The sequence below is a fragment of the Nycticebus coucang genome, chromosome 5 (genome assembly GCF_027406575.1).
Source record: "Nycticebus coucang isolate mNycCou1 chromosome 5, mNycCou1.pri, whole genome shotgun sequence".
Lineage (NCBI taxonomy): Eukaryota > Metazoa > Chordata > Mammalia > Primates > Lorisidae > Nycticebus > Nycticebus coucang.
The window spans coordinates 120,658,893-120,674,769 of NC_069784.1; the positions used below are offsets into that span (position 1 = coordinate 120,658,893).

The 15,877-nt window shown below is 38.8% G+C and overlaps 1 protein-coding gene across 7 annotated transcripts in view; it reads left to right on the forward strand.

Annotated features, from left to right (window-relative positions):
- Nucleotides 1-15,877, forward strand: part of UTRN (utrophin) — a 533,531-nt gene that overhangs the window by 138,366 nt on the left and 379,288 nt on the right. For all 7 annotated transcript variants that reach the window (XM_053590883.1, XM_053590887.1, XM_053590886.1 and 4 more), the window contains 8 exons: nucleotides 299-391; nucleotides 3,128-3,300; nucleotides 6,290-6,405; nucleotides 7,094-7,254; nucleotides 11,802-12,005; nucleotides 13,441-13,622; nucleotides 14,440-14,590; nucleotides 15,695-15,814. In XM_053590883.1, the coding sequence (XP_053446858.1) occupies nucleotides 299-391; nucleotides 3,128-3,300; nucleotides 6,290-6,405; nucleotides 7,094-7,254; nucleotides 11,802-12,005; nucleotides 13,441-13,622; nucleotides 14,440-14,590; nucleotides 15,695-15,814 (1,200 nt within the window). The remainder of the gene's footprint in view (nucleotides 1-298; nucleotides 392-3,127; nucleotides 3,301-6,289; nucleotides 6,406-7,093; nucleotides 7,255-11,801; nucleotides 12,006-13,440; nucleotides 13,623-14,439; nucleotides 14,591-15,694; nucleotides 15,815-15,877) is intronic.

Below are 15,877 nucleotides of genomic sequence, written 5' to 3' on the forward strand. Positions count from 1 at the left end.
ACCAGCCACCTGCCTGATGCGTTGTCATCAACTGATACTTGGAAACCCTTTTTCTTATGAGAATATTGAACCTTTTCTAGGAGTGAAGGAACAGTCGTGTGCTTTTTCTGACAGCTTTATTGATGTATTCTGTGTATGATACATATTTGAGATTTAGGTTGACCTGATTCTCTACAACGAAATTTCTCTCATCATTCACTTATCCTTACTGCTGTCGACATGTACTAAAACAAAAACCTAGAGCTCCTCGAAGAAATTGTCCTAAAAACAATTTTTTTTTTGTCTTTCATTTTAATAGGTGGACCTCGTGAACATAGGAGGGACTGACATTGTGGATGGAAATCACAAACTGACCCTGGGATTACTTTGGAGCATCATTTTACACTGGCAGGTGGGGAAGTTTCCAGTCGCGTTTTAACAGAAAGTGAAAATGACTATGTGTTATTTTCCCAGAGCTGCCATGACAAAGGACCTTGAGCTTTCTTGAGTGGAGCAAATTGGCTGTCTCTCCATTCTAGAAGCTGGATGTTTAAGATCAAGGAGTCAGCGGATTGATTCCATCTGAAGGGGAATCTGTTTCCAGCCTTTCCCCTGGCTTCTGGGGGTTGTCAGCCATCCATGGGGTTCTTGGCCCGTGGCAACACAGCTTCAGTATTCTCGTGACGTTCTCCCTGTACGCTTGTCTGCGTCCCAGTTTCCTCTGTTTGGGAAGACATCAGTCGTGTCGTATTTAGGGCCCCTGCTACTCCAGGATGAGCTTGTCTTAGATAGTTACCTCTGCGGGGTCTTTATTTCCCTGTGAGCTCCCATTCTGGGCGTTAGAACGTCAACATATGAATTTTGGAGAACGTAATTCAACTCCTAACACTTTGGAATAGAAGAGGCTGACAAACTACTCTATTTTTCTGGCATGGGAAAAAAATAACTACGTTTCTTATGTTAAATTTAAGGCATTGACATTATTTCAGACTTACAGAAAAGTTGCGAAGATAGTCCAAAGAATTCCCAGGTTCCCCTAACTCAGATCCCCCTATGTGTTTTTGGCTCATTTTCTCTCTCTGCACCTAAATACTTCAATGTATACTTTCTTTTTTTTTTTTTTTTGAGACAGAGTCTCACTCTTGTTGCCCTGGGTAGAGTGCCAAGGTGTCATAGCTCACAGCAGGCTCAAGTCATCCTCCTGGCTCAGCCTCCTGAGTAGCTGGGACTACCGGTGCCCACCATCATGTCTGGCTAATTTTTCTATTTTTGATAGAGACAGGGTCTTGCTCTTCCTCAGGCAATCCACCCACCTCAGCCTCCCAAAGAGCTAGGATTACAGGCACGAGCCACCATCCCAGGTTCCTTGTGTATTTTCTAAAACCATGGCATTCTCCTGAAAACAAAGAACTCCATTATGTAAGCACAATATAATATTAATATAGTAATGTAAAGCGTGTAACTAATATTTATAACACTGATGTTATCATCATTATAACGTGTACTAAAACATAACATATAATTATTAAAACCAGGAAAATAACATTGAAATAATACAATTATACGACCTGCAGAGCTTAAGGAGAATTCGTCAGTTGTCCCATATGCTTCATAGGGAAAGAAAATGCCAGACCTTCTGTTACATTTATCATCATGTCTATTTAGTCCTTGTTAATCTGGAACAGTTTCTGAGTTTTTGTATTTCATGATATTGATATTTTTGAAACGTCCTGGCCAGTTATTTTGTAGAATGTCTGAGGTTTTTTTGAGAGCACGTTCAGGTTACTCCTTTCTGGCCGGGATGCCACAGAAGTGATGTGAGCTCTTCTCAGGGCACCCTGTGGGGGCAAGTGCTGTCCATTAATTCTTTTTTCTGGAAATGTTAAGTTCAGTTGTTTGGTTAGGGTGGTATCTGCCAGGTTTCTCCACTGTGAAGTAACTGCCCTTTGTTCTTTCACACCCGTAGTCCCAGCACTCTGGAGAGGCTGAGGTGGGTGGATTGCTTGAGCTCAGGAGTTTGAAAACAGCCTGAGCAAAAGCGCGATTACATCTCTAAAACTTGCTGGGAGATGTGGCAGGTACTGTAGTCCCAGCTATCTGGGAGGCTGAGGCAAGAGGATCCCTTGAGCCCAAGAGTTTGAGGTGGCTGTGAGCTACGATGCCGCTGCACACTTTGAGGTGACTGAGTGAGACTCTGTCTCAGAAAAAAGTATTTTGTGGGGATATATATTGAAATTATGTAAATATTTAGTTATTATCAAATGTTTATCCATTAATTTTAGCATCCGTTCATCATTACTCTTACCTGGATCGGTTATTATGGTGATGCTCAAAAATTGTGATTTTCTAATTTTATCATTTCTTTTACATTTTTTAGTATGCTTTCTACTTGTACTTATCTCTTGTTTCTCTGTGTTATCTATCTGTTCATTCATTCATTTACATATCAGTGCAGACTTATGGATTTTTACATGGGTTTATAGTATTTTACTGTTCATATTCACTTTGATGCTCAAGTTTTCTTAGATTTGGCTGGTGTGAGCTTCTTAAATTGGCTTCTGTGTCCTTTAGGTATATCTACATCAATATTGAGCACGTTCTTAAAATATATGTACTTCATTAGAATAATAGCATAAATATTAATTCTAGAGTATAATTGTTATTGCTATATGGAAAGGTATTCCATGCTTCGAGTTTGTAGTCAGTCGAAAGATATATTGATGTACACAGCTATGATTTAATTAAAAAAAAAAGAAAAAAAAAGATCTTCCTTTCTGTTTTATTTTAGTAGAAAATAAAAATTGAGTTTTCTTCATTTGAATATGTTTTTGTAAATGTATAGTATTAAAATAGGACCTGTTTTGAAAATGAACACTGCAATAAAGTAGTGTTCATTATAACCGAGCACAGTGCAAATGCTGTGTAGGGTTCAGTAATACCGGAAAGTGAGGTAAAAATCACCTCTAACTTCTAGTACCCAAAATGATCACAGTTAAAATGTTATGTTTCTGGGGTTTAAAGGAAAATTTGAAATAAAATGAATGCCAGTTACTTGCTCCATCATGATTAATTAGTACAGTACTCCTTACTCAAGGACTTGTTGGACTAACTGTGTTGGTGACAGGCAGGCCTGCTTTCTCATGAACAGGTGAAGGACGTCATGAAGGACGTCATGTCAGACCTGCAACAGACCAACAGCGAGAAGATTCTGCTGAGCTGGGTGCGCCAGACTACCAGGCCCTACAGCCAAGTCAACGTGCTCAACTTCACCACCAGCTGGACAGACGGACTTGCCTTTAATGCTGTGCTCCACCGACATAAGTGAGACATCGCTCTACTTAACTGTGGGCTCTACAAATTTGTCTTCTCTCTGTCCCTCCCCTGTCACTCCCCAAAGTCCTTTCTCCACCATCACTGCTCTCGTTTCTGCACTTTTTCTGTGAAAACCTTAAGGAAAGAAATATCATGGAAGAACACTACCCATTAAGTCTTTATTTCCGTGGGATTTAAATGCTGCAGTGCAATTTCCATGGGTTGTCCTGCATAATTATAAGTTAACAAATTCACATAGTTCAGTTCCACTCATTTAGCACTAACTAGTAATGTATACAAAGACTTGTGTAAGCTTATATTCTCATACCAAAAGTAAAACTCCATAAATTCAATTAAAAATAGTCAAATGATTTTCTTGTGAAACTTGTAAACAGATGCTAATTTTATGGAAGACCAAAGGTCCAAGAATAGCTAGTACGCTTCTGAAGAAGAACCAGACTGAAATACTTTACAAAAAGAAACCAAAGCTGACTACAGAGCTCTAGTAATTAAGACTGTGCAGTACTATAATGAACACTATAGTATAATAATAAGCTGAATCATTGGAAATTGCCAATACCTGATTGTTTTTGATGTATACCAATGGCAGTTTCATATAGTTCAACCTAACAGAATAAAGAGCTCAGAAATTACATAGGAAACTAGTAATTACAGATTACTAGATGGTATGGGATAATTGGTTATCTGCATGTAAATAAGTGCATTGGAGCCTCCCCTCATCAAACTCAAAAAATAAATTCTACATGGACCAAGGATTTAAATGTCAAAGTCATAATTTGTTATGTTTTTTTGCTGTTGTAGTAAATGATCAGTTTTCTCAAGTTTTATTTCCTGTATATTCTTTGCTGGTATGTGAAAATATAGACGTGTCTGCATTTCATAATTTTGTATCTGGAAACTTACAAATTTAGTAAGTTTCTGTGGACTGTGGCTTTTTTTTTAGCCTCCTCCCCTTTAAGAATGTCCTTGAATTTTGAGTGTTTTATTTCTTTCCTTCTCTGATCTTCAGTGCAATGTTGATTTGAATTGGTGATAATGAGCTGAATGTTTCGTTCTTGATAACAAAGGGAGTACTTTATTGTAAGAATGATGTTTGTTGCGGTTTTTTTGATATGCTTTTTATGAAGTTAGAAAATCCTTCCCTCCCAATCTTCTCCTACTCTTCCATTATCAGTTTAAGGAGGTCGTCTTTGTTCCTATTTGTTTAAGAGATTTTATCAAGAAATGGTTGAATTTTAGCAAATGCTTTTTTTCCATTTATTAATTAATTGATACAACAAGGTAGAGTGTTTTCTATGTACTAGATACAAGTTATACAGCAGAGAACAAAAGAGGCAAAAATCTCAGTGCGTTGATGCGTATGTTCCAATAGAGGGACAGACATTACTAAAAGGAAATAAAAATGTAAGTTATAGAGTACGTAAAAATGGTAACATGCTGCAGAAAACTACATCAAGCAAGAAAAGAGGCAGTATCTGGTATCTGGTACACCAGTGACTGTAGTGACCAGAGTGTCCCTGACTCTGGTAATAGATGAAATGTTTTGGGGGAAGGAGGTTGGGGAAAGCAAATCCCAGAAGGTAGATGAGTCTAAGATTCAAGAACAGATAGAGGGCAAAGAAAGTTATTAGCTTTTGGGAATGTAAAAGCAATAATAATGTCCAATTTGAGAGATTAAAAGAAAATTAAGATAAAAATGAAATATGGTACCAGACAATGGTAATGTGGAGAAGAAGGATTGGTTTTGTTTACAGATTAGAGCTGCATTTTTTTTTCTTTTCTTTCTTTCTTTTTTTTTTTTTTTTTGTTGAGTCAGGGTCCCACCCTATGCCCCTGAGCAGAGTGCAGTGGGCGTGGTAGCTCACCACAACCTCAGACTCGGGCTGCGGGCACCCCGCTGCCTCAGCCTCCGGAAGCCGCTGGGATTACAGGAGCTCGCTGCGGCGCCCGGCTGGGTTTTTCCATTTTTTCTTCATGAGTCGGGGTCTCACTGTTGCTCAGGCGAGTCTCGAACTCCTGAGCTCAAGCAATTTTCTGTCCTCAGCCTCCTACAGTGCTGGGATTACAGGCGTGAGCCACCGCACCAGGCTTTTTTTTTAAAAATTGTTGGGGATTCATTGAGGGCAAAAAGAACCAGGTTACACTGATTGCATTTGTTAGGTAAAGTCCCTCTTATAATTGTTTCCTGTCCCCAAGAGGTGTGTCACACCTTGTAACTTCCCACCGTGTACTAGGTCATCAATTGTCTTCATATCAGAATTGAGTACGTAGGATTCTTGCTTCTCTGTACTTGTGATGCTTTACTAAGAATAATGTGTTCCACTTTCATTCAGTTTAATACAAAAGATGTAAAGTCTCCATCTTTTTTAATGACTGGATAGTATTCCATGGTATACATAGACCACAACTTGTTAATCCACTGGACTGTTTATTGCAGCTCAATTTACAATCGCCAAAATGTGGAAATGGCCTGAATGCCCACCAACCCAGGAATGGATTAGAGTTGCATTTTCTGTTCTGCTAACCTTGATCATTTAATTGGAGAATTTAGTCCATTAACACTGATTATAATAATTGATATATTTAGATTCATTTTTACCACTTAGTTGGAGCTTCTCATTTCTCTTACCTTTTCCATGTCTTTTGTCTTTCTTGTCTTCTTTTGTATTGGTATATGCCTTCTCCTTTGGTTTTTTCTTTTACTCTTTGGGAAATATTAGATAGTACTTATACTCTTAGTGATTTCCCCAGAAATTAACCATTAACCAGACATATTTAACCAATACAAAATTCTTAGAGTGTGTTATCTTTTATTTTCATATTTATAAATTACTTTCAAATATTATATATTTGAAAAGCTTTTGGGATATAAAAATAAACTTAAAATCTAAAACTGAAGTATATTACAGTATAACAGCGCCTACTTTGTTTCCATATATTTCATCTTCACTGCATTTTGTTTACATGGTGATTTCAGACCTGATCTCTTCAGCTGGGATAAAGTTGTTAAAATGTCTCCCATTGAGAGACTTGAACATGCCTTCAGCAAGGCTCAGACTTACTTGGGAATTGAAAAGCTATTAGATCCTGAAGGTATTGTCCAATTTTTAATTTCATCTTGATTTTGCTTTACAATTTTGAATGCTTGAAAAGCAGCGTTTTTTTTTTCTTTTAAGAATAAATTATGAGAATTGAGGAACCTTTTTCTTTTTGAAGTAGGTACAAGGCATTGTATTGCAGACTAGCTATTCGTAATTTATACTTAGCAATTTGTAGGTTCCTTTAAGTAGAAATTTAATTATGACATTGGATAATAGTTCATCTAAATTAAGAGATTTAAAATTTTAAGAAAATATAATTATTAAACAATTCAATGTTTCATTTAGTTGACTGAAATGCATTTTTATGTGAGCTTCTTGCCTATGACGTAAAGACTTTAGTTATAAATTTTGCAGGGTTGAAGTCTAGGCTTACTTTCATAGTAAGAATAAAGTCTGTGTCTTTATATCATAAATAGCAACATATGGGAGCTTATCTTTGAGCATTTTGGGGAGTTGTTACAGAAGATTTTAAAACATAGGATATTGAACAAGAATGAATCTTTGCCTTTGTCTCATCTAGTGTGATGGGAAATAGCAATTTACTGAGCTATGGCATTGCACAGATTATATATTAGATATTGTTTATGGGAGCACTAAGAGTTATTTTATATCTAATATTGAACGGTTCACCTATTTTAGACATCTAATTTAAGCTAGATCTTATATTCTTCCACTTATAGATGTTGCTGTTCCACTTCCTGACAAGAAATCCATAATTATGTATTTAACATCTTTGTTTGAGGTGCTACCTCAGCAAGTCACTATAGATGCCATCCGTGAGGTAGAGACGCTCCCAAGGAAATATAAGAAAGAATGTGAAGAGGAAGAAGTTAACATACAGGTACAGGTGAATTTTTATTAAAACGTTTGACTTGCCATATTTATTTTCTCACGGGTAATAGTTAAAAACATGGTCCAAGGGTTTTTTCCTTCACTGAGAACCTCTTGGTTTCATCTAAGTTCCGATTATCAGTTAGCGTGTTGTCATGTGCGTGTAGTAGGAAAGCCTAACTCAACCAACTTCATTATGAAGGAAAATATATTATTTCACATGACAAGGCTGGAGTTAGGGTCTACGGCAGTTGATCACGCTGCTTCATGATGCTAATAATCTGTGTTTTTCCATCTACTTGTCGCCATCTTTTATCCCTGTTGTCATGTGATGAAGATGGGTATCCTCATATCAGGCTAGGTTTTTTCTAAGTACTGATTTTCTTTTTCTTTTTTGTCATTAAAAAAAGAACTTTTTTCTATTTTAATCTCACAAGGATGATCCAAAGATCTTTCTTTGTTTTCATTTAGGAGGACTAATCCATTTTAAGCTATTTGGCAAGGTTTTCATGAAGGGGATTACAGTGGTTTTATTCACAAATGAGGTTTTATTTTTTAGGAGATATAGATAAAATCATAATGTATTTTCTTCCTTAATTATTTTGAATTGATCCATTTTTTATCACATCCTATTTTATTCTCATCATCCCTTTGTTTAGAAAATGAGAGAATCCTAAGAGTTGGGTGAGACCTTAGAAGTCAGTTGGTTCACCATTTTAATGACCAAGCAAGTGAGGGATAGATATGGATTTCAAAATTATAAGAAAATGTATTTCAGAGTGTCAGAAAGCTTGGGCTCTGGAGCTAAAATTTTACCCTGTTGCTACTTGTTTTGGGTCAGTTACATAATCTCTTAAACGCAGTTTTATCTGTAAAATGTGCTTAAAACCACCCACTTCATAAGATAATGAATTCAAAGTACCTAAAACGATACTAATAAATACTCAGTAAGCACAAGCTATCATTATTATAATTTTTCCTGTCAGTTTGTTTTGGCATGCTCCTTTAACAAGTTTCTCTTAAAATATTATTTAATTCCCATACAGTGATAACAGTCATGAGTTGACAGAGCTTCTTCTTTTCTTCCTCTGAGATTCAGAGAACTTAGTTATTACATTACATTTTCTTCGAGTAGTAAGTACCAATTCTTTTATTTTTTTCCTTTTCAAAAATAGCATAATTTATACAGAAAGCAAAAAAAAAAAATTATTGAGAAACAGAGGATGAGAGAGGGGGCCTGATTATGAATCTAAGGCTCTTCTTGGCAGTTTTAAAAGTCAAGTGATGCTGAGGAAAAGCCTTAACTTTGTATAATTGGCTGAAAAAGTACCAGGAAACACTTGCCACTAGCAGTATAGTTACTATCCTGTGTTTTGACGGGGCATCCTTTTAGGTAACTCAGGTAAGCTGGCTTTGACCCTTGGGTTTATTGGACTGGGAAAGATAGGATATTTTAATTCATAGACATAAAGCCATTCTTTCTTCAAAAGAAAAGAGACTTCATTTGCCTTTCATAATACACAGATAAAACTATCACTTCTGGTTAGGGTTCATGGTGGCATGGTAAGAATTTCAGAAACCATTTGCTGTTTGATCAAGTCCAAGTGTGTTAACACGAACCTCTTCATTGGCATGCTTTCATTTGTGTCTTAGAGGCTGAATTATGTTAATTGAGAAATAAAATGTGATCGAGTTTTAATCATCTATTCTCTGATGTAATTTGCCATCCATTACTCTCCAATGAATGCTAATAACCCGACTTTCTCTCCTGCTTGTTTTTTATACTAACATACGCTTGTGGTCAGCAAATAGTTCCTGCGTTTCTGTTTAAATGTCTGTCCGTTGAAAGTCTCCTCATGTGTTTTGATTAATACCTTCTGCACATTTGCATTTAGACAGCGCCTTCCATCGCCCACCTCCTGGATGCTGGTGACCATCTGGGTGACCTTTGGCTGATTGCTAACTTTTTTAGTTCTTAGAAATCCTTATTAAGGCGCAGCAGTTTGGTACAAAATGATCTCCAGGGTTATTTTAGCTCTACAGTTTTAGGATTTTAGGTCTCAAAGTTAACTTATTTTCTCTCTGTGTTTGGCACCATCTGTCTCAGTGTTTCAGTTCCACACTCATTTTTTAACTTCTGTATTCAGTTTACTGGATGCATGAGATTCTTCTGCCTAAATGGTTTCTTGTGTGTGCTTGTCTTTCTGTTCCAGCCTGCATATTAATTAAAATCTATCTTCTCTTATAGTTTGGAAGACCCAGCAATAAGAGTGGACTTGCCTCTTTCTTCCCCAAGATTCTTGTGTGTGGGGTTTCCCCTCTATGAAATGTCCTTCCAGCCACCGTTGTGTTGCGTGGCAAGCTGCCTGATTTTCTTCAATTTAAATGGAACCTTTTCAGAGAAGTCTTCTCCAATTCACCTGTCAAAATCCAGCACTAGATACATACACACACGTGCGCAAACACACATACACACTCTCTCTATCTGTTTCTTATAAACTTTGTTTTCTTGTAAACTTTGTTAAGAATTTTAAATTATACCTTGGGATGGGAAAGCCACTGAGAAGTTTTAAGCAGGCAAGTCTTAGTTTTGATTACATTTTCAAAAGATCATTCTGGCTGTTGTGTGAGAAATGGATCGTGGAGTTGGGAGTGTGGGTTGGCAAGCAGGAAGTAGAGGCCCCCATCCCGTTGTAGTCCAGAGGAGAGGTGTAGATGGTTGTGAGGATGGCATGGATTTGAGATAAGTTTTGAATTATCTGGCTTCCAAGTTTTTAATTTTTTTTTTAATTTTAATTTTATTTTTATTTTTTGGAGACAGAGTCTCACTTTGTCACCCTCCATAGAGTGCAATGGCATCACAGCTCACAGCTACCTCAAACTCCTGGGCTTAAGCAATTCTCTTGCCTCAGCCTCCCAAGCAGCCGGGACCATGGGCGCCTGCCACAACTATTTTTTGGTTGTAATTGTCATTGTTGTTGGGCAGGCCTGGACTGTATTTGAACGCGCCAGCTCTGGTGTATGTGGCTGGCACCCCAGCTGCTTGACTTCTAAGTTTTTAGTTGCACTAATTAGGTGCATGGAGGAGCCATCTGCTAAGATGAGGAAGCCTGAGGAGGAACAAGTTCTGGAGAAAAATGAAGGTTTAAGTATGAACATGGTGTGATAAGCCTGTGAGGCATTGAAGTGTGATGCCAAGTTAGTAGCGGGATAAAGGACTTGGGACTTCAGACTCATAGGTGAGACGGTTCTTTAAAGCCAATGGTAGAAGATGAATTAACTCATGCAAAATATACAGAGGGAAGAAAAAAGAGCCCAGAGCTTAATTTTGAGGAGATTCATTACTAACAGGTCAGCAGCTGCTGTTGAACCCAGTGGGAGACCAGTATGGTGTCATCATAGAAGGGTAAGGAGGACTTCGAGAGGCTGGAGATGGTCAGCCCTGTAGAAGGATGCTACCAAGGGCCAGAGTGAGAAACGTGGGGTGATCAACTCTTGGGTTTTGCATGGAAAAGTTCTAGTTTCTGTTGGTTGTTCTAGCACAGTTATTATCAAAAATATTCTACATTTTGCTTCATTATTTGGTCACCCCCCAAAGGTGATGTTAGAAATGTAGATTTGGCAATGGTAAGGTTATTGGTGATATCAGCACAAGCCTTTCCAACTGAGCAGTGGGGCAAATGCACTGAGCAGTGGGGGTGAATAAGAATGTTAACAAACTGGCTGTTAAATACAAGAGCATTTCTTGTATTGTTTTCTGAAATTTCTGAATGTTTGAATTAGTCCATTTAAAAATTGTGGTTGAGAGATGACCAAAGTGGAGGTAGGATGTGGGCAGGGTTTAAAGAGGCTGGGCTCTCAAAGGGACCAAAAGAACCAGAGAGATGGTTGATTTGATTATAAGATATTAAGGAAATACTCAGTTGCTTAGAAAGAGCTTGAGAAAAATTTATTCCATGAGCTCTTGAAGCAAACCAAAAAAGGACAAGTAATTGAGGGAGTAATTGCTTTAAAAAAAAAAAATCTGTACAAGAGCCTGTCCTTGTGGCTGTCTTTTAGTGTCTAAAATGCAATGCCAACATGCAATTCAATGAAAGCAATTTACCTAGGGGTCAAAGCAGAGTTCTAATCTTTCTCTCTTTTTCCTTAATTTGCTTCCATCCTTGCAGGCCAAACCTGTTCCAGCTCCTTTATGAAACTTTCCTATTTTAGCCCTTGGTGAACGCAAATGTCATTCCTTGTTGGGACCATGGCATTTATCACCGTGCTATTAACCATTTTATGTTTGCTCAGAAGTGATTCATTTGGCTTATTTCTCTCTCTGGAGCTATATTAGACTCTCCCACAGAACTCCAGAGTGCGTGCCACGTTTGGACTCAGCCATTCCAGCACAGTGCATCCGTGCGCTCTGACTAATTCGCGTGTGGCATTGCTCCTCTGACTCCTGGGATTGGGGTTAATGCCTCTGATATGGTGGTACCTCCTTTAGGTTCTCCATATCACGTGTCCTTGTCTTCATGATAATTGTAGTTTTTCTTCTGGGCTTTGTTTTTATAGGGGACAGCTCGAGAGGAGGAACGCAAGAGTCTGGGAGCTGAAACCTCCGGCGCTGTCACCGAGGTCGACATGGATCTGGACAGCTATCAGATAGCACTAGAGGAAGTGCTGACCTGGTTGCTGTCTGCTGAGGACACTTTCCAGGAGCAGGATGACATTTCTGATGATGTTGAAGAAGTGAAAGACCAGTTTGCAACCCACGAAGTAAATATCTGTAGTTGCTGAACAGGGTCTATCTGCCGTGGGAGTTGACCCTCATTCAAGGGCTCTCTCCTGATGTTTGTTTACTGAATTCTGCTTTCTGTTAAGGTCATGGCTGATTTTAGGACTTGTGATAGGGCATTGTGATAAAATTGATGTGGGCGACTAGCTGCATCCAAATTAGATTTCTGATTTCAATCTTATTATAACGCGTGTGTTTTGTAGAGCTGCTCTCTTAAAGCAGTGCACAGTAATGCTCGTTTCTGAAGTGTATTGTTATAGTGAGACACAAAATGACAAAGCTGTACAACAATCTTTAAGTTCTGAGTTTTCCCCAGGAAGTGATTATTGTTTTCAATTGCACGATTAAGCCAATTCCTACCCAGTGTTCTTAACACTTTTTTTTTTCTTTTTTTGCGACAAGGTCTTGCTTTGTTACCCGAGTTGGAGTGCAGAGATGTCATCATGGCTCATAGCAGCCTCAAAGCCTCAAACTCCTGGGCTCAAGTGATTCTTAGGCTTTACTGCCTTAGCCTCCCAACTAGCGGGGACTATAGGTGTGCGCTACCATGCCCTGCTAATTTTATTTTTTTTGTAGAGATGGGGTCTTTCCGTGTTGAGGAGGCTCCTGTACAAGTTTACGGTAATGAAAGTTTCCTCCTCTTTTGAGGATATAAAAAATTGTTGTTGTGAATTTGACTATGGAGATTTATTATTGGTTAAGTAGTTGTTTTGTATAAGTATGTTAATTGACAACTCTTATTTGCTGTTTTGGATCGAAAATAATAGAATTGGTGATAATCCTGAAGCAGTTCATCTAGGGTGAGCATGGTGTTTTATTTATTATATTTATTTATAATTTCATGTTCATGATCTATTAATAGCACAATCAATAACTGGTATTTATCAGATGAAACATTGTTCTCTTTGAGTTGTTTCTGGTTTTATATACACCAGGTGTGTATTCCTATTTTCAGAGCTTACAACATTGGATCAAAGTCTTCCCTCCCTCCCTCCTTCCTTCCTTCTTTCTTTCTTTCTTTTTTTTTTTTTCTTGAGACAGAGTCTCACTGTGTCCATCACGGAAGTGTAGTACCTAATCATAGCTCACTGCAGCCTGAAACCCCTGGGCTTAAATGATCCTTCTGCCTCAGCCTTCTGAGTAGCTGGGACTACAGGCATATACAATCACACCTAGCTAACTTTTTTACTTCTTTTAGAGACTGGTCTCACTAAGTTCCCCAGGTTGATCTCAAGCTCCTGGTCTTCCAAAGTGCTGAGATTACAGGCGTCAGCCACTGCACCCAAAGTCTACTTAATTTGTTCTCTCCTGGTCTACCTTCTTCTGCAGCATTGCTATGAAGGACAGGCATTAGCAACTTACTCAGGTTTATTCTGCAGTGAGTGGCTCACAAATCATCATGATGTACCTTTCCAGGCTTTCATGATGGAGCTCACTGCACACCAGAGCAGTGTGGGCAGTGTCCTGCAAGCGGGCAACCAGCTGATAATACAAGGAACTCTGTCTGATGAAGAGGAGTTTGAAATCCAGGAACAAATGACCTTGCTGAATGCTAGATGGGAAGCGCTTAGGGTGGAGAGTATGGACAGACAGTCCCGGTGAGTGGAAAGCCAAGAAATTAACCCTTTAGTCCATAGACTGCTTACGGTTTAGTTCAAGTGGAAGTGCGCATGTGTGATCAAACAAGATCATTGCAGAACTTGCTTCATAAAACTCAGACCCTTGTTGGTACTGTTGCTGGAATGTTGCTCCATCTTTGTTTTCCCTTTGATGTGTTAGCCAAGCCAAAAGATAAAAGTTGGCATAGGGAACTAAGCAAAAAAGGAGAAAACATTGCAGAGGGACAGTTAACTATTTGCAGTAATATAATCAGCTAGCCGCTAACTCCGTATGAAGATAGGACTGTGTACTATTCATCTACCATCCCATTCCGTGCCTCTTTTTTTCTTTTTTGCAGTTTTTGGCTGGGACTGGGTTTGAACTCGCCACCTTCGGCATATGGGGCCGGCACCCTACTCCTTTGAGCCACAGGTGCCGCCCCCATTTTGTGCCCTTCTTTTAGAGCTTTCCCATGGCTCACTTTGTTTCAGTATTGTGCATTACAGAGCAAACTGCATTCCATTGCCATTTCCACCTATTTAATAAACAGGAATTCCTGATTGAATAAAACAATGATTCTGATATGAACACCGGGTGCTGTCACTTGCATTCTTTCGCTTTGTGTTTAGTGGCTCCGTCTAGGAAGAAAAAGAGACGTTTTTTCCTCTTGGTTTCTATAGCTGAAGCCTAAATGCTACTTTGAATGTGTGGACAAGGGTGTGTTGCCTTGCTCCGTGCCTCTGCTGCCTGGAGCTTGTATTTACCTTTGCAAAAGGAAATAGCTTGTGGGAATAATGCTGTGCCCCCCCACGCCAGGCTGCACGACGTGCTGACGGAACTGCAGAAGCGGCAGCTGCAGCGGCTCTCTGCCTGGTTAACACTCACAGAGGAGCGCATCCAGAAGATGGAAGCCTGCCCCCTGGACGGCGATTTAAACGCCCTACAGAAGCTCCTAGAAGAACATAAAGTAAATCCAGCTCATATTTTAATAATACCTTATCAAACATGAAAGAGCAGCACTTAGCATTCTCAGAGGCTGACGACTCATACCCTTAGCACAGAGAAAGGACACAGCTTCAGGGCCGTGTTTATTCAGCAGCTCACGGGGTAGGGTTCACGGGGATGTGACTTTTCGGAGTCAGGAGTGAAAGCACAGGTAGCATTTTGTTTTCTTAGGAAGGGACAACACTTCCGTAGGATTCCAGAAGGGTTTTTGGACTCGCACGTGGTTAAGAACCAAGCGTATTGGCGTCAGCGCACACAGGTGCTGCTCCTAATCCTTTCGGGAAAACGGTTGCTTTTTCTCTGACCCAGGAAAGCATGAAGAATTTTGGGGAAGGAACCAAAATTTGGTGGACAATTTAATTTGGTCACAAGTTTAGGGGGTAACTTTTCATAGTTTAGATAAAAAAACAGAGAGTAAAATATCCTCTCTGTACATTGTTTAAAGAATTTTATTAATCAGTGCAACCTGTCGATAACTAATAAAGCTTTAGAGGTACCTTAAACACAACAGGAGCAGGCATTTGACAACACTGTTGATAATGTTGAAATAAATCCCCTATGTACATATGTCCAATGACTACGCCCTTACCTGGAAAAGGATGGGAAGTGTCCGAATTGCTATCAGAGTAACTTCTGGCTACCATATAATGTTCTCCTTACCTCTTATTTAATATCATACTGCCTTAGATAAAATGATCTCTGACTATATATTTAAGCTCTGGACTTTTGCTTTAACAAGTCTATATTTTTGTCTTACTTCCTAGTATAGAACAATCCTTTTATGGAAAAATAATTGTTTTTCTTGCCACCACTTGAAATAAAAGTGATCATATTTCCCATTTTCAATCTGTTATGACATTGTGTTTTCAAACCGCTGTGGTTCATAATGAAATGTAAAGAGGTATAATGGGCTTGGTTCATGAGTAGAGCACTTAGGGCAATGATTGGAAATTTAAATATGATGCCTCATTGAGTGTCCTTAATTACTATTGACAACTAAGTACATTTTAAATAGGTAAATGTAAAAGAGTAGAAATCATGGTTTATCTTAATTTTTTTTCTCTAGAGTTTACAAAATGATCTTGAGGCTGAACAGGTGAAAGTAAATTCATTAACTCATATGGTGGTCATTGTTGATGAAAACAGTGGGGAGAGTGCCACAGCTGTTCTTGAAGATCAGTTACAGGTAAGGACCCTGTAAAGTGAGATAATCCTGAAGGGTGTGGGGTCTGAGACCCAAGCACGGGTT